Below are 24479 nucleotides of genomic sequence, written 5' to 3'. Positions count from 1 at the left end.
CAGTTCTCAGTCCTCATTTTGCCTTTACCTTTATTTTAGACTCTGAACTACTTTATCCATTTGGTTTCTTAATTTTTTTTCTGTTCTTTCCAGTGTTTTCAGTTAGCCCACATTTGGTCCAAAATGTCCATGAGTGTATTTGGTTCATGGGACAAATAGTTTTGGACAGGGCCAAATATCAAGGACCTTTTGATGTGGACCAGATATCTCCATGGACATTTTGGATAGGACCAGATATGACCAATTATCAAGGACCTTTTGGCATAAACCAGATATTTTATGGTAATTTTGAACAGGACAATATGGTCCTAAAATGGTCTTTCCTTCTCTTTCAACAAATATTTATTGAGCACTTTCTATGTGCAAAGTAGTGTTCTAGGCATTTGTGATATACCCAGAAGCAAAACAGACAAAACTTCTACCTTAATATAACTTGCCTTTTCATAGGAGGAGGCAGTTAAGAAATAATAAATATGATAAACAAAGACATTTTATATTAGAATAGAAGATAGAAGGACAAGGAAGATAAGATGGTGTTGCAATTTTAAGCAGGGGAGTCCACAGTGAAACCACACTGAAAAGAGAACCTCCAACATGCAAGCATGTCCCTACGTGAAGGCCTTTGCCCTTGCTAACATTTCTGGAATGTTCTTGGCTCTTTGCCTGAAATATTTTCCAGGCATTCTTCCTCATCTCCTTGGGCCTTCACTGAAAGGTCACTTTTTAGTCAATCCTTCCTTGGCCACCTCTTTGAAAGGACAACATCCTTTCCCCTTCCCTATTCAGTTTTTCTCCTTAGCATTATCTTCATCTCAAATGCTAATTTAATTATTTATCTTATTTATTGCTTGATCTCTTACAGTGTAATCTCAACTCTGTAAGAGCAATGATTGATTATTGGTTGTTTTTCACTCTTGTTAAAAAAAAACACACACACCTCTAAAAATGGTTTTAGAAATATTCAGGCTTTCAAAAGTGTAGTTGGATCAATAATGCTAATCCTACTTTCTGAGAATTTGTTCCTTTGACTAAGTTTTCAAAATTATTGACATAAAATTATTCAAAATATTCTTGTGCCTGTAGTTAAGCCTCCATTTTTCCCCAGTTTTGTTTTTTTGCACTTTGTCACATTCCTTAAATGCACTTTCAGCATCCTTAATTTTCTCTGTTATAGCTTAAAGATCTTTTCCCATCTACTTTCTTACCAGAGGCATGACAGAATCACTCTTTTAACAGCATCATTCTGGTGCTCTGTGAGGATATGGCTAGACTGGTCATAGAGGGGAGAAGTCAGAGAAACAATTTCAGTGATCCAGGTAGAGTGGACTGAACAAAGGTCGTAGATATAGAGATGGTAAGAAATAGATTCTGAGTATATTTCAAGGGCAGAACAAAGAGAATTTTTAGCATTAGATATTGATTATGAAGGAAGGGGAGTCATAAATGACACTATGATTTTTCAACCAAGCAGTTGGAAAAATGGAGTTTCCATCAGTTGAAATGGAAAGGCAATGAAGCAGATTTGGGAGGAAAGATGGAGTTCTGTCTGGGGGAAGGTAAGTATGAGACTGTTTCAGGCCCCAGCAAATATACAGAATGGGTAGCGGAAGATAAGAGACAGGAGGGGGCCAAATATTCAGAGTCCTTGGTATATAAAGGGATGTTAAAAGCTTGGAGACTTAGATTAAATAAATAAGCATAGACAGAAAATTAGTCAAGAGTTGAGCCCTGAGGGAACCCAGTATTAAGTAAGCTTCAGTGCTTATAGTTATTGTTGCTGTTGTTCAGTCACCAAGTCATGTCTGACTCTCGGTGCCCACAGAAACTGCAGCACAGCAGGCTTCCCTGTCCTTCACTATCTCCCAGAGTTTGCTCAGACTCGTGTCCATTGAGTCACTGATGCCATCCAACCATCTTATCCTCTGTTGCCCCATCTCCTCTTGCCCTCTATCTTTCCTAGCATCAGGGTCTTTTAAGGTGGCCAAAGTATTGGCTCTTCACTTTCAGCATCAGTCCTTCCAATGAATATTCAGCATTGATATCCTTTAACACTGACTAGTTTGATCTCCTTGCAGTCCAAGAGACTCTCAAGATTCTTATCCAGCAACACTGATGGAAAGCATCAGTTCTTTGGTTCTTGGCCTTCTTGATGGTTCAGCTCTCACATCCACACATGAGTACTGAAAAAAACCATAGATTTGACTATATGGACCTTTGTCAGTAAAGTGCTATCTCTGTTTTAATACAGTATTTAGGTTTGTCACAGCTTTTCTTCCAACAAGCAAATGTCTTTTAATTTCATGGCTGCGGTCACCATCTGCAGTGATTTTGGAGCCCAAGAAACTAAAACCTGTCCAGTGTCCACTTTTCCCCATCTATTTTCTATGAAGTGATGGGATACTTAACAGTATCTAGATTAGCAATATAAAGAATAATAGTGGGGTGCTTTTCTGTGGGAATGATCTCTGTTCATTTCCAAGGCAAACCATTCAATATCACAGTAATCCAAGTCTATGCCCTGACCAATAATGCTGAAGATGCTGAAGTTGAATGGTTCTGTAAAGACCTACAAGACCTTCTAGAACTAACACCGAAAAAAGATGTCCCTTTCATTATAGAGGACTGGAATGCAAAAGTAGGAAGTCAAGAAATACCTGGAGTAATTGGCAAATTTGGCCTTGGAGTACAGTATGAAGCAGGGCAAAGGCTAACAGAGTTTTGCCAAAAGAGTGCACTGGTCATAGCAAATACCCTCTTCCAACAACACAAGAGAAGACTCTACACATGGACATCACCAGATGGTCAACACCAAAATCAGATTGATTATATTGTTTGCAGCCAAAGATGGAGAAACTCTATACAGTTAGCAAAAACAAGACCAGGAGCTGACTGTGGCTCAGATCATGAACCCCTTATTGCCAACTTCAGACTTAAATGGAAGAAAGTAGGGAAAACCACTAGACCATTCAAGTATGATCTAAATCAAATCCATTACAACTATACAGTGGAAGGGACAAATAGATTCAAGGGATTAGATATGATAGACAAGAGTGCCTGAAGATCTGTGGGTGAAGGTTCATGACATTGTACAGGAGGCAGTGATCAAGACCATCCCCATGAAACAGAAATGCAAAAAGGCAAAATGGTTGTCTGAGGAGACCTTACAAACAGCTATGAAAGAAGAAAGGGTTGGAGTTGGTTTAGTCACTAAGTCATGTCCAACTCTTGCGACCCCACGGACTGCAGCCCACCGGGCTCCTCTGTCCATGGGATTCTCCGGGCAAGAATACTGGAGTGGATTGCCATTTCCTCCTCCAGGGGATCTTCCCAACCCAGGAATCAAACCTGGGTCTCTTGCATTGCAGGCAGATTCTTTACCAACCGAGCTATGAGGGAAGCCCATGAAAGAAGAAAAGTGAAAGGCAAAGGAGAAAAGGAAAGATGCACCCATTTGAATGCAGAGTTCCAAAGACTAGCAAGGAGAGATAAGAAAGCCTTCCTCGATGATCAATGCAAAGAAATAGAGGAAAGCAATAGAATGGGAAAGACTAGAGATCTCTTCAAGAAAATTAGAGATACCAAGGGAACATTTCATGCAAAGATGGGTACCATAAAGGACAGAAATGGTATGGACCTAACAGAAGCAGAAGATATTAGGAACAGGTGGCAAGAATACACAGAAGAACCATACAAAAAAGATCTTCATGACACAGATAATCACGATAGTATGATGACTCACCTAGAGCCAGACATGCTGGAATGCGAAGTCAAGTGGGCCTTAGGAAGCATCACTACGAACAAAGCTAGTGGAGATGGAATTCCAGTTGAGCTATTTCCAATCCTAAAAGATGATGCTGAAAGTGCTGCACTCAATTTGCCAGCAAATTTGGAAAACTCAGCAGTTGGCCACAGGCCTGGAAAAGGTCACTTTTCATTCCAATCCCAAAGAAAAGCAATGCCAAAGAATCTTAAAATACTGCACAATTGCACTCATCTCGCACGGTAGCAAAGACATGCTCAAAATTCTCCAAGCCAAGCTCAACAGTACGTGAACCGTGAACTTCCAGATGTTCAAGCTGGTTTTAGAAAAGGCAGAGGAGCCAGAGATCAAATAGCCAACATCCATTGGATCATAGAAAAAGTGAAAGAGTTCCAGAAAAACATCTACTTCTGCTTACTGACTATGCCAAATCCTTTGACTGTGTGGATCACAACAAACTGGAAAATTCTGAAAGAGGTGGAAATATCAGACCAGCTGACCTGCCTCTTGAGAAATCTGTATGCAGGTCAAGAAGCAACAGTTAGAACTGGACATGGAACAACAGACTGGTTCAAAATCAGGAAAGGAGTACGTCAAGGCTGTATATTGTCACCCTGATTATTTAACTTATATGCAGAGCACATCATAAGAAACGCTGGGCTGGAAGAAGCACAAGCTGGAATGAAGATTGCCGGGAGAAATATCAATAACCTCAGATATGCAGATGACACCACCCTTATAGCAGAAAGCAAAGAAGAACTAAAGAGCCTCTTGATGAAAGTGAAAGAGGAGAGTGAAAAGCTGACTTAAAACTCAACATTCAGAAAACAAAGATCATGGCATCTGGTCCCATCACTTCATGGCAAATAGCTGGGGAAACAGTGGAAACAGTGGAAACAGTGACAGACTTTATTTTTGGGGCTCCAGAATCACTGCAGATAGTGACTACAGCCATGAAATTAAAGGATGCTTGCTCCTTGGAAGAAAAATTATGACCAACCTAGACAGCTTATTAAAAAGCAGAGACATTACTTTGCCAACAAATGTCCATCTGGTCAAAGCTATGGTTTTTCCAGTAGTCATGTATGGATGTGAGAGTTGGACTATAAAAATAGATGAGCACTGAAGAATTGATGCTTTTGAACTGTGGTGTTTGAGAAGACACTGGAGAGTTCCTTGGACTGCAAGGAGATTCAACCAGTCCATCTTAAAGGAAATCAGTCCTGAATATTCATTGGAAGGACTGACGTTGAAGCTGAAATTCCAATGCTTTGGCCACCTGATGTGAAGAGCTGACTCACTTGAAAAGACCTGATGCTGGGAAAGGTTGAAGGCGGGAGGAGAAGGGGATGACAGAGGATGAGATGGTTGGATGGCATCACCAACTCAACGGACAAGAATTTGAGTAAACTCTGGGAATTGGTAACAGACAGGGAGGCCTGGCGTGCTGCAGTCCATGGGGTTACAAAGAGTCAGACACGACTGAGCAACTGAACTGAACTGAACTGAGTGGGATGCTCAAATTTTCAATAGATTTATAAGAAGTCCAATTCCATTCAACAGATACTTGTTAGGATATACAATTAATTTTAGAACAAAATTCCAGGATATACAATTAATTTTAGAGCAAAAGTGTTAGCTCTGCTTTTTAATATGCTGTCTAAGTTTGTCATAGCTTTTCTTCCAAGTACCAAGCATATTTTAATTTCATGGCTGCAGTCACCATCCACAGTGATTTTGGAGCCCAAGAAAACAATAATTAATTAAGCAGTTAATAAGTTGTAAAGACTTCTGTTCTGGAGTATATTGTCTGATATTGATGCACACATATGAGACTTCTTTTATTAGAATATGCCTGGCTTGTTTTTTTTACTTTATAATACTATATTGGTTTTGCCATACATTGACATGAATCCACCAGGGGTGTATATGAGTTCCCAATCCTGAACCCCCCTCCCACCACCCTCCCCATATCATCTCTCTGGGTCATCCCAGTGCACCAGCCCCAAGCATCTTGTATCCTGTATCAAACTTAGACTGGCAATTCATTTCTGAACATGATAGTATACATGTTTCAATGCCATTCTCCTAAATCATCCCACCCTCTCCCACTCCCACAGAGTCCAAAAGTCTGTTCTATACATCTGTGTCTCTTTTGCTGTCTCGCATACAGGGTTATAATTACCATCTTTCTAAATTCCATATATATGTGTTAGTATACTGTATCGATGTTTTTCTTTCTGGTTTAATTCACTCTGTAAAATCAGCTCCAGTTTCATCTACCTCATTAGAACTGATTCATGGCTGAGTAATACTCCATTGTGTATATGTACCACAGCTTTCTTATCCATTCATCTGCTGATGGACATCTAGGTTGCTTCCATGTCCTGGCTATTATAAACAGTGCTGTGATGAACACTGGGGTAAACGTGTCTCTTTCAGTTCTGGTTTCCTCGGTGTGTATGCCCAGCAGTGGGATTGCTGGGTCATAAGGCAGTTCTGTTTCCAGTTTTTTAAGGAATCCCCACACTGTTCTCCATAGTGGCTGTACTAGTTTGCATTCCCACCAACAGTGTAAGAGGGTTCCCTTTTCTCCACACCCTCTCCAGCATTTATTGCTTGTAGACTTTTGGATTGCAGCCATTCTGACTGGAGTGAAACGGTACCTCATTGTGGTCTTGATTTGCATTTCTCTGATAATGAGTGATGTTGAGCATCTTTTCATATGTTTGTTAGCCATCCGTATGTCTTCTTTGGAGAAATGTCTATTTAGTTCTTTGGCCCATTGTTTGATTGGGTCATTTATTTTTCTGGAATTGAGCTGCATAAGTTGCTTGTATATTTTTGAGATTAGTTGTTTTGTCCGTTGCTTCATTTGCTATTATTTTCTCCCATTCCAAAGGCTGTCTTTTCACTTTGCTTATAGTTTCCTTTGTTGTGCAGAAGCTTTTAATTTTAATTAGATCCCATTTGTTTATTTTCACTTTTATTTCCAGTATTCTGGGAGGTGGAGCATAGAGGATCCTGCTGTGATTTATGTCGGAGAGTGTTTTGCCTATGTTCTCCTCTAAGAGTTTTATAGTTTCTGGTCTTATGTTTAGATCCTTAATCCATTTTGAGTTTATTTTTGTGTATGGTGTTAGAAAGTGTTCTAGTTTCATTCTTTTACAAGTGGTTGACCAGTTTTCCCAGCACCACTTGTTAAAGAGATTGTCTTTAATCCATTGTATATTCTTGCCTCCTTTGTCAAAGATAAGGTGTCCATATGTGTGTGGATTTATCTCTGGGCTTTCTATTTTGTTCCATTGATCTATGTTTCTGTGTTTGTGCCTGTACCATACTGTTTTGATGACTGTGGCTTTGTAGTAGAGCCTGAAGTCAGGCAGGTTGATTCCTCCAGTTCCATTCTTCTTTCTCAAGATTGCTTTGGCTATTCGAGATTTTTTTTGTATTTGCATACAAATTGTGAAATTACTTGTTCTAGCTCTGTGAAAAATACTGCTGGTAGCTTGATAGGGATTGCATTGAATCTGTAGATTGCTTTGGGTAGTATACTCATTTTCACTATATTGATTCTTCTGATCCATGAACATGGTGTATTTCTCCATCTATTAGTTTCCTCTTTGATTTCTTTCATCAGTGTTTTATAGTTTTCTATATATAGGCTGGCTTGTTGTTTTCTATTGTATTAATTTCAGCCTATCCTTGTTCTTAATGTTTAGGAATATCTCCTTTAAAAAACAGATAGTTCTATTCTGTTTGTCTAATCTGACAATCTCTGCCTTTTGATAAGGAAATATATATTCCATTCATATTTATTTATAATTACTGATATGTCTGAATTTGTTTCTACCATTTGTTTCTGTTTGCCCTACTTTTTTTTCTTTCTTTATCCCCTGCATTCTTCCTGTTTATAAGTTAATTGAAGGAATTTTTTTTTATTGGAGGAAAATTGCTTTGAAATGTTTGATTGAGGGGTTTTGTTGTCATTGTTCACTTGCTTGCCTATTTTTCTTATTCCATGTTTTCCCTCAAACTGTCTTCAAGTTATGAACTGTAGTTGTGTAATGTGATTGTCCTTGAAATTATACCATAGCTACTTAATGAAATTGAAAAATCAATGTCTTGACCTCCTCTTAATCCATATAAGGAATTAAGAACACTTTAACCAGGTCCTACTCTTCTAACTTGCAAACTGTTATTGTCAAGTATTAATTACTTATATGTGTCTAACACTGAATGTATTGTTTCTGCTGGTTCTCACTCATGGTAGCGTGTCTCCTGTCTTTGGCAATATTTGCATTCTTCCTTTTGTGTTTGCATTTGCTATGAACCAGGGACACATCAGCTCTCTTTGAGGGTTCCGGCTAAATGTTGAGTTCTCACTTTCAATATTTCTCACATTATTCAAGTTCCAAGATTTGCATGGTATTGATATTTGTCCGGGACAATCAGCTTTTTCAATGATTTTGTTCATAGGTTTGTGATTCAGTTTTGGGTCATGTTTTCTTGAAAATGGGAGACTTAAAGGTTTCAGTTACTTCCTGTGAGCCCACGAGTGAACTAAAGTCATACGCTGTGCTCAGCATCTGGTTGCTTTGTAGTGAGACAGCCTTTCAGAGGACCCAGCAGCATCACAGCATCTGTATTTTGTCGCATTTAAAAATGTTTTTGTTTGTTTTGATTTCTTGTCAAGATATTTTTTCAAGTCATTAGATAACTGAGTGACTTCACTTTGACTTTTCACTTTCATGCATTGGAGAAGGAAATGGCAGCCCACTCCAGTATTCTTGCCTGGAGAATCCCAGGGATGGGTGAGTCTGGGCTGCCGTCTATGGGGTCGCATAGAGTCGGACACAACTGAAGTGACTTAACAGATATAGAAAACTACGACAGGGAAAGCTTCTCGGAAGACGACTGGACATTTGGAAATTCCAGTAAGAGTCACAGACGCCCACCCATACATTAACATGTAGTCACACAGAACAAATAAAGGTCAGAGTGGTGGTGGCTCTAAGCTTGCCCTGAAGTCATTTGGGGGAGTTTTGGTCAAGATATAAGCTATAGAACGGTGTCTACAGATTAAGAAGGAGGCAGACAAGTGATTGAAATACTCAAGGCAATAGCTACTCTAGGATGGTCCGCCCTTCTCTGTGATCAGCTCTGAGATGCCTGTGGTGCCCTCCCACTGGGAACAGGGAACTTGTGAATATCTGTGCCATTACCTACAGACTCAAAGCACATCAGAAGGTGATAATAGCAAGTACATATCAAGATAGAAATAGTTTGGGGCTGGAATTTTTTTCTACACTGTAACAAATAACATCCTCTGAACTAAAAGAAAATTAATCCTTTATGTTAACAAACACATATGACTTTAGCATCTTTATTTATATATGAAAGCCTTCATTTGTCCTGTCTATCAAGTTTCTTATGTTTTAGGCAGTTTTCTTGCTTTTATTTTCCTTGATTAATCTACTAAATCTTAGTGTGAAACACTATTAGTTAATTTTAAAATATATATATATATATGTTTTTAATTTAGCACATCAGGTCTTAGTTGCAGCATGTAGGATATTTGACCTCTGGTGTGATATGCAGGACCTTTAGTTGTGGCATGTGGGATCTAGTTCTCTGACCAGGGATTGAACCCAGGCCCCCTGCATTGGGTGTGCAGAGTCTTAGCCCTTAAAGTGTTGATTTTTCTAATTCATTTTGGTAGCTTGATGTATCTTATTTTTCAATGAGTGCCAATCTGTTGGCTATTTACTCTGCTATTGAGAAACCACCTAAGCTCTAGAAAATATGGCATGAATCTGCTTTCACCTCTCTCCTTCTTTGCTTTTATGTGAGAAATTAGCTAGGAACTGTGAAGGACATGTAAATCTTCATATAAATATGTCTTCTAACAAAGAAAAACTCAGAAAACAAATCTATCTAAATAAATTATTAAAAGTTTTTGGAGTTCTGTACTATCTAGACAGAATCTTTATAAACATCATATTTACTCTTCCCACTGTGATATCAATGGGACATTCCCTGTGCTTGTTCGAAATCTTCTAACCATAAGAGTGTTTTCTTAATGTGTTGTAATGTAATTGATTTACTTTAAGATGGCAAGCAAGCATGACTTTAGGGTAGCCTGCACACACTCAGAATAAAATAGAGAATTTCATATTTTTAGTTTTACCTTTAAAGGGTTAAACTAATTGTACCTAGTTTTAAGCTTTGGAAAACCAACAGATTCAAAATCAGAGAAAGAGAAAAATGCTAACATTTATCGTTTATAGCACCAACTACATCTTCCTTTGGGCCATGTGCCTTTAAAATGTCTGAATGCATTGCTGTGCAAGTGTCATGTGTGTTTAAAAGATGCCATAATTATTAGCTACGGCTCTAGCACAGGGCCTTATGGACAAGCACCCAGGCTCCTGTACAAGGTAAAAGCCTGTGCTCGGCACCAAGCCGCGTTCAGCTGTGGCAGCACCATCAAATTGTTGAATACATTGACTCATCCGTGCAGGCTGAAAATTATGCTTCTTAGCTTCCTGTGAACATGTTTCCTCATTTTTTATTTTTTTTAAAAATTGTATCTTAGGATCTGCTTCAAAACACAGATGCCCACAAAAGAGCATTCCATGAAATCTACCGAACCAGGTCTGTGAACGGGATCCCAGTGCCACCTGATCAACTAGAGGACATGGCTGAGAGGTAAGAGAATGTCTGATTTTGAATGAAGTGTAGTTAAAAGGCTCGGTGGATGCTTTTTTCCATGTCGTTTCTTTCTGAGTTAATTTTTTTTTTTTTTTTTTTACGTAGATGCTTGCATTTGGTACATAAAACCTGGGTTCCCATAGCATGTGCTGAGAATGCCAACGTTCTAATACATGATTAGTTGAAAAGAGTAAACCAGCATGTACCCACAGCCTGAGAAAAATCACAGAAATGGTTTCTTCAGAGGCTGTATTTTTATTCAGTACTGTGAGGAACATTATGTAATATTGCAAAAACAGCTTCTAAAAGAAACAGATGAGAGCGAGCGATCTTGGCAGGAGAAAGAACTAAATCAAAGACTTCAATCAATCGTGATTTGCCTTTAAACCCAGAGCTAGAAACTGAACCAGCTTTCCTGAGAGTGATTGATCAGCCAGAGTTTAGAAGACCTTGTACCTGCATTTTATTTAATATTGACGTGTAGCAGGTTAAGTAAGCCCCGTTCTGTTACTATTAGTTACATTCTGTAAATTCTCGGTGTTTTGTTTCTAGGTTTCATTTTGTTTCCTCCACATCAGAGCTACACTTAATGAAAATGGAATTTCTGGAATTAAAGTACCGTCTGCTCTCACTGCTGGTTCTTGCAGAGTCAAAGCTGAAGTCTTGGATCATCAAGTATGGGGGGAGAGATTCAGTGGAGCTACTTCTGCAAAACTACATCGTAAGTCTCCCTGCAGCTCTGACAGAGGTCAGAGGTCCCCTGGGTTTAGTACCTAATACCTTCCAGTTTATTGGACAGTGTTACTTTTATCTTGAATTTCAACCTTAAGTTACCAGTGTGTAAAATGGGTTTAATGTAAATCTGTGAGCTTTTCACAGCAATCTGAAATATATACCTGTATTCTTTGGAGTATAAAATGTTTTGCAGCATTAACCATATTGAACCAATTTTGATGAGCTTTCTTGCTTAAAAAAAGAAAGTTTTTGTATTGCATACAACTGATTGTGAGCTCACTACTGAAGCTGACTTAAAATACTTAGACATTATGTTAAGCTTTCTAAAATCCAATCATGAGTAGTTTAGGACAATTCTCAATTGTTCAGTGGGAATTAATTTCTTTTTTTTAGATTAGTTCAAGCATGCCTTGTTTATGGCCATGCTGTGAGGTTCATTGCTTCCTGTATGCACCTAAGAAAAGTAAAATTTTGTCTGTGAACCTGTAAGAACTTAATTTTTGAAGAGTATTTTCTACTTGGGCTATCAGTATACATAATCCTATATGTAACATAGACTAGTAGCCCTGCATTAATGAGGGAAGTAGGTCCTACTGTAGGACCTACAGTTTCCATTTACATGTAATCAGAGAATTATAATTATTAAAATTAGTTTATTTCTCTTAAACATGCTCCTCAATTAATTAGCAACACAAATATGCTCACAAAACTAATAGAACATCTCAGTCCTTTGTTTCATTTGTAGTTATTTAGAAGTTTTAACTGATAAATTAGTTCATTTAAAATATAACCCCGTTTCTAACCTGACTAGTTTCAGTGGTTCTGTTACCAACATGACTGAATATTTATTGAATCAGATTTTTACTGAAGTATCCCAGAACCATAATATATTTTGCTACATTTTAATGTTATTTTCTATACATGCTAAAAGAATAACATGCATTTAAAAAAATTTAACAAGTTTGCAATAAAAATATTTCTCTAGATTTACTATAATTTTCTGGGAAACATTTGTCCAAAAATGTGAAATATGTGACAATATGTTGTTCCCTTATTCATTTTGAATGATTTTGGAAAGTAATGAGAAATCTGATTTTCTTTTTAACTTTAAGCATTTACATTAGTCCAGCAAATATTAAATACAGATATGCATGTATATTTTCTGGCTTAGTCATGTCAAATCATACACTCTGAGCTCAGTAGGTAATTATTCAGGATCCGTCTTTGTTCTCGCTATTTAAGGACAGCCAATTAGATTGAAATGCTTAATGAGACTGTTTCACTGGGATAATGTTCCAACACAAAGATGTTAATAATTCTCTTTTAACTTCTCACATGAAGCATATGTAGCTAAAGAATTATTATTAATGATAAAAAATCAGTATTTTCTACCTACTTCATAAATAGACATTCATTGAGCTGATAATTGTAAACTGTTTTGTAATGTGACTCGCAAAATTATTTGTAAGATTGCTAATAACTCTATAAATATAGTGGGCTTTAATGAATATTTCCTGATGAAAGATATATATTTATCACCTGCACCCCACTCCAGTACTCTTGCCTGGAAAATCCCATGGACGGAGGAGCCTGGTAGGCTCCAGTCCATGGGGTTGCTAAGAGTCGGACACGACTGAGCGACTTCACTTTCACTTTTCACTTTTATGCATTGGAGAAGGAAATGGCAACCCACTCCAGTGTTCTTGCCTGGAGATTCCCAGGGACGGGGGAGCCTGGTGGGCTGCGGTCTATGGGGTCGCACAGAGTCGGACACGACTGAAGCGACTTAGCAGCAGCAGCAGCAGTTTTAATAATTGGAGGATGTTGGATGTTTTCCATGTGCCAAGTGTTTTACGTGGGTCATCTTCCATCTCAATCACGACCCTATGGGCTGGGTGTTTTCACATCGTTTCATTGATGAAATGGGACTTTTGAATGTTCAAGTCACATGTTCCACGTGGCATAGTTAATAAGAAGTGGAATCTGGATTTGAATCCACATCTTTCTGCATCAAAAGCCTTTGTGTTTGTGAATTTTATGAGAATTCCCAAGTGACACTGGTGGTAAAGAATGCACCTGCCAATGCAAGACACATAAGAGGTTCAAGCCCTGAGTCAGGAAGATCCCCTGGAGGAGGGCATGGCAACCCACTCTGGTATTCTTGCCTGGAGAATCCCACAGACAGAGGAGCCTGGTTGACTATAGTCCTTAGAGTCAGACATGACTGAAGTGACTTAGCATGCACTGAACTTTACTCTCTAACAAAATTGGCTGGGGAAAGAAAAAAAAATTTTTTAACTGAAAAGTCCAAATAATTGAAATGATATTCTGTAGCTCAGTGAACTAAAGAATGTCATTCACATAAGCATCAGTTCCATTTAATGTTGGTCCATAATTGACAATATTTTACATTTCCATGCTGCAGCCTGTTAGTTACTCTTATGTTATTATAGGCAGCATGGTATTGGGGCAGGGTGTGGTTGGATTCTTGGGGAGATTATTGGGACACTATAGATTATTCTGTGTGGCCACCAGTGACATAGGAATGTGTTGGATCAGGACTCAGTTCCTCACTACCTATGTGACCTTATACATAACTTAATGTCTAGAAGACATAATCTTTTCCAAAATTTTAATAATAAGAATTCTTCTATGGAACAAAGACTGACACTTCATTATTTTTCCTTCTATCTCACATGCCACAGAGCTTCTCTCATTCTTCTGGAGTTTTCGAGAATATCATTCTCCTCAGAAGAGACTGTTTCAAAGTGCATGAAGATTAAAAAGAAAAAAAAACATAAAATCAGTTTCTTAAATATAATCCTTTACTTGGTTTCTAAAAAAACATTATTGTAATGAGCCATATGCTGCTACATCATCAAATAAGCAAAGTAATATTTGGGATATAAGAGTTCCATAATTATCTTTTCCTTCATCTGAATTCTCAATTCTATTCTATTTATCTGCAAGAAAAAAAAAGATACTTTTTTCAAGAGTTGGGAAACTAAAGAATGTGTTTCCTCCTTTAAAAAGTGCCTCTTTTAAGAGGCACTTAGGTACACAGCCCCTAAGTGCTCAAGGAATTCTTAGAAAATGTTAATACTTCACGAATGTTTGTTCATTAAATTAGGCCACAGGATCCTGGTAAGAGATTACATACCGTAATGTAAATAAGATGATTGGTTTGGTTCTTGATGTCAGAACTGTTCATGACATAACTGTGTTATTTAACACACGCTCCAATTTTATAGTGGAAGTAACGAGACAGTATTTCATTCTTTCACATAGAAGAAAAGCTCTTGGAAGTGTAGATAAAGTGAGTGCAGCATATGTAATATGAACATTTAGTCTAATATTTGTAATGATTTTATTAAAGTCAATCGGCAGTTCTAATGAAAGTACTTCTCACATCTCAGTTGATTTTTTAAAACCTTAAATTGCCTGGTTTAGCTCTCTTTGAGTGAAATTGATGAGCTTTGTAGTTATTATATTTCTCTTTTCAAAGTAGAAATTTACTCCCTTCCAATTCTTTGAATTTTGCAGCATAAAGAAATAGCTTCCTTTTCTTGAAGTGCCATCAACTTTAGAAGTCCCTTGACCAACACAGCTTATTTGTTGAACTTGATTTCCAAATGTAAGCTGTATTAAAAAAAAAAAATAAACTAATCCCATCACTGGTATTTTAAACACACATTTGCGCTTAATTTGGCACTCTTCTGAAAGACTTTGTCTAGATGGCTTACGGCGAAAAAGGGAGTTAGCAGTCCTCCTGCTGAAGTGATTCTAATAGACAAAATAATTCTTCATGTTGCTAAGTGGAGTTACTCAGGACTCAGAAAGAAAGGGCAGAAGTAAATGAAACAATTTTAAAACTAAAATAACAAATAAGGCTTCTTCCTCGAAAATTTATTATTTAGCTTAACTCATAGTTGTTCAGTAGCTAAGTCATGTCCAACTCTTTGCAACCCCATGGACTGCAGCATGCTAGGCTTCTCTGTTCTTCACTGTCTCCTGGAGCTTGCTCAAACTCATGTCCATTGAGTCGTTGACGCTGTCTAACCATCTCATCCTCTGTTGCCCCCTTCTCCTCCTGCCTTCAATCTTTCCCAGCATCAGGGTTTTTTCCCATTAAATTGACTCTTCGCATCAAGTGGTCGAAGTGTTGGAGCTTCAACTTCAGCATCAGTCCTTCCAGTGAATATTCAAGGTTGATTTCCTTTAGGATTGACTAGTGTGATCTCCTTGCTGTCCAAGGGATTCTCAAGAGTCTTTGAAAGCATTAATTTGTCACTGCTCAGCCTTCTTTATCGTCAAATTCTCACATCCGTACATGACTACTGGAAAGACTATAGCTTTGACCATATGCCCTTTGTCAACAAAGTGATGTCTTTGTCCTTATAGGAAAACTCAAAAGTACTTTAATGAATTTCTACATTTATAATATTCTTAAAACATTCTTCTCCCTACCCATACCAAAAATTAAACTGGAAATAACTTTTTTCTCTTGTTCATTTATAATGAATTTGTAAATCACTCTAGCAAAAGCATGTGTGTGTTTTAATGTCTGATGTAGGCACTGTTTTCCATTTATTTGACACTTTGAGCAATTGTTTTCCCATTAGCTCCTTGAAATTGTGTCCAAACTAAATGGACACTATTTTTAAAAACTTTGCTGAATATATTTATTTGTTTCTTCAGTTTCTTACAAGGTCTTGAAAATTAGCTGTAATCATCCACGTTTGATGAAATCAGGACCTACTTATTTGTGAAATTATTCAAAGCTTAAATTCCATTAAATTACTCTGTCTCCATTTGGGAAGCAGGCAAAGGTTAAGGGAATAGGACATAAGGCTAAATAATGAGCTAACCAATTCTCAACAAAAATAAGAAAGCCTATTTCACTTATTGGGTAAGGTATTCATCAAGGAATCCCTCATTCCAGATAATTCACAGCTTTATTCAATATATCCATGAAGAATAGTTACTATGTAGTAAATGCAAACGTAAAATGGTATGAAATGTATTATATGTAACTTTTTAAATATAGTCATGAAATGCTATAAATTTCTATTAATAAAATCTAGGGACTCCTATGAAATTATTGTATGAATGGTTTTGCATCTGCACACAAGCATTTTGCATCTCCACATTAAGCATTCATCAGCATCCTATTCAGAACTTCAGCTAGTTTTTGAAGACTAATTTTATATTTTATAGTAGTGACACAAAAGTATTTTACTGAGTTTAAATCATAGGAACTAATTACGCTATTAAAAGGAATTAAGAAGCCTTTGGTAATATGTTGTTATCTATAATTGCTTTAATTTTCTACTTTTAGAAAAGTAGAAATAATTTTTGAAACAGGAATTATTTCATATTTCCTGGAGTTAGCAATAATGAAAATCACCTGTGTGTCCTCCATTCGTCTCCATTTGCTTATAGTAACTCTAATGCATACGTAAATTGCATACAGACATATTAGGTATAGGAGCTCCCCGGTAGCTCAGCAGTAAAATGCTCCTACAATGCAGGAGACGTGGGTTCAGTCCCTGGGTTGGGAAGATCCCTAGAGAAGGAAATGGCAGTCCACTCCAGGATTCTTGCCTGGAGAATCCCATGGACAGAGAAGCCTAGAAGGCTAGAGTCCACAGGGTTGCAAGAGTTGAACATGACTTAGCAACTAAACCACCACCATATTAGATATAGATGTATCTTATCTTTAATTTTTCTGCTGAGGCTTCCCTGGTGGCTCAGAGGTCAAAAAACGTCTGCCTGCAATGCAGGAGACCTGGGTTTGATCCCTGGGTCAGGAAGATCCCCTGGAGAAGGATTAATAGAAATATGAGAACATGGATAACATGGATAGAATGTATGATTATTTAGCAATTTTCTACTTGGAAATATTTTTGTATTTACTTTTTAAGAAAGTGTGCCTTGTGCCAGTTATTTATACTCTGAAATACCCCAGAATCATCATCCACCAGAATTATTGTTCAAAGAGCAACAGAATCCCACAGCTAAGACCCAGTGGGACACTTTCAAATGTTGTTCCAAATTTAGTGCTTTCTAAATGTTAGCCCCACATACTCTGGAGAAGCTTCTGTCTCTTCTAAAAACAAACCCTTGGGTGGAGAAGATGTATAATATTTTCTCAATCCAGGGGTGAATTAGAAGCAAAAGTGGGGAATAAAAGTTATATTCTCAGAAATAATCAGGTTATTTATGGAAGTTGAATTAAGTCGATGTTTTGAAGAAAAGTGAGGTTGGTAAATTTGAATAACATAGCCACATACCTGCACTGCTGAAGACTGACTTTGGCATGTCTGCATAAGCCTATATTAGTTATCATCTAACCATTCCCTCTTTTTTCTAGTCTTTTATAGAAAATAGCAAGTTCTTTGAACAATATGAAGTGACATACCAGATCTTGAAACAGACAGCTGAGATGTATGTCAAAGCTGATGGTTCAGGTAAAACACAAGACAGAATTTGTTGTAGTATTGAATACAGTAAAATTTAGAACCCACATGTTTCTGTATGATTCAATCAGTTTTTCTCTGCAGAATCTTTGTGTGACCATGCCATTGGCCTGAAAAGCCATATTGGATTCAGTTCCCTTGACTTTGTGTTATGCCTATCCTGTGTGTGTGTGTGTGCGTGTGTGTGTGTGTGTGTGTGTGTGTGTGTGATTTTCTAAAAGAAAGGAAAATAAGTTTTCTCTTTCTAAATTGTAATGGTCAAACCTATTTTAAATTCCAATGGTTAAAGGCAAAGTTGGACTACCCTGAATATTATAATGAAATAAAGGAAAACTTAAGTTCGTGGAAAGACACAATTGTAAAATATGTTTGTTTCATTTTGCAGATATATTTCTCATATTTGCTGAAAATGAACTATAGCATTTATGATTGTACTATATATGTGTCCATCTGAATGCATATAAAATGCAAACAAAATATATGCCATTATTAATATACCATTTATCAGAAATTTTAAATATTCATTGTCTTTAATCTTTATAAATACCTATGAATAAGATATAACTATCCCCAACATTAGCTGAATGTGATTCTAACCGTTACATCTGTTAAATTTAAAATCCTAAGAAGAATCATGAATGCCCTCCAGTAGACCCTAGAAAAAAAGGTGTTGTGGATTTAAAATATATATAACTTATCTGTTTCAGTGGAAGAAGCTGAGAATGTGATGAAATTCATGAATGAAACCACTACCCAGTGGAGGAACCTCTCCGTGGAAGTCAGGAGCGTGCGGAGCATGCTGGAGGAAGTCATCGCTAACTGGGACCGATACGGCAATACCGTGGCTAGTCTTCAGGCTTGGCTTGAGGATGCTGAGAAAATGCTAAATCAGTCAGAACATGCCAAAAAGGTAAGACTGCTACTTAAACAGGAAACAAGCACAGGCGAATTTGGAAATAGGTGACTTTCACAGCAAACTTCCCTAGGGAGTGTTATGTGTTTGCATACGTGTCACACAAATCCTGACTTTGCCTTAAACGCTGCACTTTCAGGTTAGTAAATTACTTTAGACCAAGAAATGTTCTGCTTTTAAAGCTTAACATTAAGACAGCGTTGGACTTTTGCATTCAGAGAGCCATATCTGATGGAGGGGCATCCAAACCCAGTGGGCAGCAGAGGGCGCTAATACACACAATAAGGTTTGTGACTTAAAAGAGCACAGCCTCTGTGGATTTCCTAATTTAAGAGAGGATGGCGGATTCATGTTGATGTACGGCAAAACCAATACAATATTGTAAAGTAATTACCCTCCAGTTAAAATAAATAAATTTAAATTAAAAAATAAAAATAAAAGCTAAAAAAAAGGGGGGGGAGGATGAAAACAACTTTGGGCTTCCCAGGAATCCACCTGCTAACGCAGGAGACATAGGAGACACGGGTTCGATCCCTGGGTCAGGAAGATCCTCTAGAGAAAGAAATGGCAATCCACTCCAGTATTCTTTCCTGCAAAATTCCATGGACAGAGGAGCCTGGTGGGCTACAGTCCATGGGGTCGGAAAGAGTCCAGTATGACTGAGCGACTGAATGCTGATCATTTAAAACAATTTTGGCTAACGTAGTCCAAAATCTGTGTGATGGCATTATACAGATTCAACAGATGGGTCACCACATGTTTGTCTCTCTGGAAGTTTGTTTTTGGATTTTATCAACTGTCAATCAAGGTTTTCTGGGTAGGAGTGCTTTTCTTTCCTCCAGTTACAGGTGTGTGCAAGAATCCCTGTCTTTAATATCACTTAACATTAAAATATCACATGAAATGGACTGATTTCTGTATATATACTTCTCAATGGGAATCTGGTATTTTCTCATGGAAAAACAACTTTTATGTAAAACATTAAAATGCCAGATCCCCATTAAGAGGTATAGCACTTATATTAGAATTACTGCTTGCCATTCAAGATTGGTTCTTTGATTATTATGTTATACAAGCAGTTGTATAATTTTTATATGTTTCCCATTCTATATTTCATGTAGATTAAGTACTTTCATGTACCTGAGCACTGTAACCCACACAGATTTTGGCTTTTCTGATTAGACTGGCAGTGCCCTAGCAGATGTCATATGTGTTAATTTCATCCAAGGGGATATAACCACCAGAAACAGAAGTGTTCTCACCGGTTTATGTAGGAAGTCCTCCCACACACGACTTATGAAATCGATTCTGAATAATGGTGTTCTTGGTTTTTACCATAGTGTATATGTGTGTGTGTGCTCATGCACACAATTTGAAATCCAGTGGAAGCTGCTCCATCATCAAATGTGTAACCTTAAATAAGGAAGGATGTCATTGTACTATGTATTCTTGGCCCAGATAATTACTTTTTTTAAATTTTCCTTGAAGAGTTTATCTTCATGATTGTTAATTATCTTCATGTACTGTATTCAGATTTTAAAATTTGATTTTAATATCAAAAGTAATCAGTAAAGTGTTTCTTGAAAAAGATATATATATTCCCTAAAGCTATATATTCCCTAAAAATATTATACCTTCTATATGACTCTGGCACTGGTATTTACTAGCCTGAAGAATAGAGGAACAAATCCATTACATTCACGGAAATTCAGCTTTTTCATCTGTAAAATGGGAATAACAGAATATGGTCATCATGTTTTGTTTTGTTTTCAGCAAAATGTGTGAAAAGGCACAATTTCTAGTTCACATTTTTTAACTTTTTTATTAAAAATTTCTATTTTGACAAAAAGTTAAAATTCACCTTAGAATTTGCACAGATTTTAGAACCAAGGTATTTCTCCTGGTCTGGTTACTTTCATATCATTTATTAACGTTTGATTTATGATTTACAATAGTATGCATTGTTTCTTGTTTAGGATTTTTTCCGAAATTTGCCTCATTGGATACAGCAGCACACTGCCATGAATGATGCTGGCAATTTTTTAATCGAAACATGTGATGAGATGGTTTCCCGTGATCTCAAACAGCAATTACTATTGCTAAATGGGCGATGGAGGGAGTTGTTTATGGAAGTCAAGCAAGTATGTTTTTCAAATATGTTTACGCCTAGAACATGGGTGTGTCATAAATGTTGTGATAAACAGACTGTTTAGAGACTCTTTATCGTTATAGTATGGGCTTATAAAGGCAGAGTACAGATGTGTTTAGAAATGTTATGTTTCTATTTGGTCCTTTATTCTTTCCAATTAGTAATGGAGGAACATAACAGAAATGTGTAGTTCGATCAAGGATTATGTTGACAGATGGAGCTTACTTACATGTAATGATTCGTGCTTTAAATTGTAATTCATTGCTTCTATGCTAGCTCCTTTCTTTTCACAGTAATTTGACTAACTTCAAGTATATCTAAAATAAGAATCAGGAATCAGAGTCTTTCCTACCACCTAACAATTCCAGATAGTATGTAGAAATGGAAGTTAAACAAGCTTCCTGAGTCTTGGCTGAATGGTTTTCTGTGTTGCCCCACTCCCTTTTCTGAACAGTATGCTCGAGCTGATGAGTTGGACAGAATGAAGAAAGAATACAACGATTGTGTTACTGTCTTGTCTGATTTTGCAACTGAAGCCCACAGGAAACTTTCAGAGCCCTTAGAAGTCTCTTTTATTAATGTCAAGTTATTAATTCAAGACTTGGAGGTGAGCTGGTTTTCTGGAACACAGAGTGAAAAACCTATTCTGTTGTGTAAAGAAAGATCATGAAGTTACTTAGGTCATTACAAGAACTGTTTCTGTGTCTCCTTGGCATCACTGTGACATGTATGCATATCCTGATTTCTGCCTCTCATAAAAAGCTATCTAAATTTTTTAAGATTGACCATAGGGTAACTTCAAAATAGTTTTTTAATAGAAATTTTCATTTTCTACAACCGAATTATAAAGTACTAGGGAAAAACAGATGTCTGAAGATACCTCTACATAAATGCCTCCAACAATAAAGGATTTACTAAATGAATTGTGCTATTTATATATATTTTGAATACCCTACAGCTCTCAAAAATGAAGCAGTGAAAGAATATTTAATGATACGGAAAGACTTTTCTAATACATCATTAAGTAAGAAAAGCAAAATAAAGCATCATCCTTTTTTTGTAAAAATAAAAAATAGGTGTAAATACACACAGGAAAAATATTAATTTTGCTTAAGTAATTTTAGCAGAGCCTTGTTGTGGTAGGGGTGTTGGCTCTGGTGTGAGAAGACTGTATTAAATTTTCATTATTATCTCTAATTTATCAATTTTTGCAATGACAATGTGTTACTTATTTTAAAGAGGTAAGTTGTTTCATTTTTAAAATCAGAATTGCCCCAAATTGTTAACATGCATTTACCTGATATAATGTTTACAGATTACATTAATATGTATTTTGAAAGTGTAAAGATTACTTCTGCTTATCTTTATGTTAACCTAAGGATTTATGGCGATATTTAAGGAAATTTATTTGTTAAATTCTATCCATTTTATTTATTTTCTTATATTTATTTCTATTTATTTTCTTATATCAATATATCATATATTAGTAATGAAGGAAAGTAATCATTGGACTCTCCAAAATATTATTACAAGTATAGAGTTTTATTCAGTACATACTGATCTGTATCCATTTGTGAACTCTTGAAATTAAGAGTAAATGTAACATGTGTTAACATAGCTGTTTCAATGATTCATATAGGATATTGAACAGAGGGTACCTGTGATGGATGCTCAGTATAAGATGATAACAAAGACAGCGCACCTCATTACCAAAGAGATCTCTCAAGAAGAAGCTAATGAAATGTTTGCAACCATGTCTGGGCTCAAAGAGCAACTAACCAAGGTGGGAAAATATTTTTAAAGCATGAAACTCCATTCAGGACCAACATCACTTTCAGCTCATCTTACTGCTATTCTGTCACTGCAGGCAACTCATTCACCTGTTAGCAGATCCTGTGTTTATTTCTTATTGGGATGCTTCATCTAGTAACTTTGTCATGAGCTTTAAAAAATGAAACTATGGAGATGATAACTAAAGCCTTGCCTCTTTCATTAGAAGTACTAGTACGTGTATTTTAATAGGAAGGTAAGTCTCCTCTGGAACAACAGAGGACCAGTTAGAAGCGATGAAATGGGAAGCAAGGGGAGAAGAGGAGGAGGAAGACATCATCTACTTAAGTGAGAAAGAATTCCAGCATACTCTTGTATTGGGGTGTATTGATATTAGACATATTACATGCTCTTTATCACACCATTTTTTTCACTTGCACAACCACTGAATAGTGAAATTCTTCCCTCTTCATCTCACAGAGCTCACTTTGGACTTGGGATACATACATTGATGCCACTTCTGTGCAGGAAACTCAAAGAATATGAAATGACCCATAAGTCATTTCTATTCTATTGAGGGGTTTTCCTTAACAGCTTTGGAAGTTTCATTAGGATGTTTTATCTATCTAAAGTTGCATTTTATAAAGATGATATTGTTCTCAAAGTCCATTTAACTGGGTAATTAATACCTGGTTTTTTCCTTAAAAAAAAAAAGGAGTGATTATGTAAGTGAAGAGAAAATTTTGTAATGAAGAATTGGAAAACAAAGGGAAATAAAACAGAAAACCCTGTTAATTAGGAAAGGAAACTTAGAAAGAGAAAGACCAATATGAGAATATTGGTCTCATACTGTGGAGAATTCAATTTAAAAAAGGAATAAATGAGACAGGTAGAAATAGGAAGAATCAAGGCCATGGAAAGAAGATAAAATTTTGTCAAACTGGTATATATGAGAATGCTAATTTTAAATCCTTTCAAATATCCAAGATGATTTATAAGGATTTGGTACAATTTGGAGTCAACATTATCGACTGGATAACCTTCAAGCAGCCTTTAGAGCTGTGTCTTGAGCTGGCACATCTCAGCCTAGGTTGGGCTTAGTGATTTAGGGCAATTCTGAGAAAGCAAATTGCTCCTTTAGACACAAGTAAGTCATCACACTTTCTTAACTGCTGTGTTAGTTGTAGCATCTTGGTAAGATTCCTTTTGTGTCCTGAGAAGATGTAGAAAGCATACCAATTATTACGCATGTCAGCAGATTATCTTTATTTTGTTCAGTAATTTTAACAGAGCCCTGTGGCAACAGGACAGTGGCTTGCTTTCTATGAGTTTCTCCTTCATTTGGTATATCCAAGAGCATGAGAATAATTACAAGGTAAAGAAAAAAATAAATGATCTACTAACAGATACTTAATTTCCTTTCCTTGGTTTCCAAAAGCACTGGGTTGACCAAAAAGTCCATTCGGGTTTTTCTCATACCACCTTAGGGAAAATGCAAATGGATATTTTGGTCAACCCATAATACTTTGGGAGCAACTCTAAATAAAATGAGGGGGACAGGAAGTTCTTGCAAGATTGTATGAGTTCCTGGATTCCAACAAATATGACAAAGCAAAAACTTGGTTAAGATCTTCATCTTCAGGAGCTCATCATGAAGATAAAGACAATGCAGGTGTATGAATTAATAACATTTTTTAAAAAGAGAAGTAACAGATGAGAGCTGGGCCAATTCAGATGAGGGAGAACCAGCATGGAACCTTTGTGAATAAATTTGTATATGACATGAGTGCTTGGTCTGAGTGGGATATCGATGGGGAAAGAGTGGCTAAGCATGGAGCTTGAAGGAGGTTAGGAGAGGCACAGGACCTCCCTGGGAAGAGCGCATCAACAACTTGTACGTTTGTCTAGAGTTAAGGGGTCAAGTAGTGGAGTTCTTAGAAATGAAGTTGGAAAGTCCAA

The 24479-nt window shown here is 36.9% G+C and overlaps 1 protein-coding gene across 1 annotated transcript in view; it reads left to right on the top strand.

The window, feature by feature from the left end:
* LOC138089585 (nesprin-1-like) overlaps window positions 1-24479 on the top strand; it is a 155752-nt gene that overhangs the window by 55837 nt on the left and 75436 nt on the right. Inside the window, exons 11-17 of the mRNA XM_068984968.1 lie at window positions 10359-10471; window positions 11027-11195; window positions 17583-17679; window positions 18396-18598; window positions 20578-20742; window positions 21205-21357; window positions 22390-22533. Coding sequence (XP_068841069.1) covers window positions 10359-10471; window positions 11027-11195; window positions 17583-17679; window positions 18396-18598; window positions 20578-20742; window positions 21205-21357; window positions 22390-22533 — 1044 coding nt within the window. The remainder of the gene's footprint in view (window positions 1-10358; window positions 10472-11026; window positions 11196-17582; window positions 17680-18395; window positions 18599-20577; window positions 20743-21204; window positions 21358-22389; window positions 22534-24479) is intronic.

Source organism: Capricornis sumatraensis, chromosome 13 (genome assembly GCF_032405125.1).
Source record: "Capricornis sumatraensis isolate serow.1 chromosome 13, serow.2, whole genome shotgun sequence".
NCBI lineage: Eukaryota > Metazoa > Chordata > Mammalia > Artiodactyla > Bovidae > Capricornis > Capricornis sumatraensis.
Note: the sequence above shows the minus strand (reverse complement) of the source record. Positions and strands in the feature narration are given on the sequence as shown.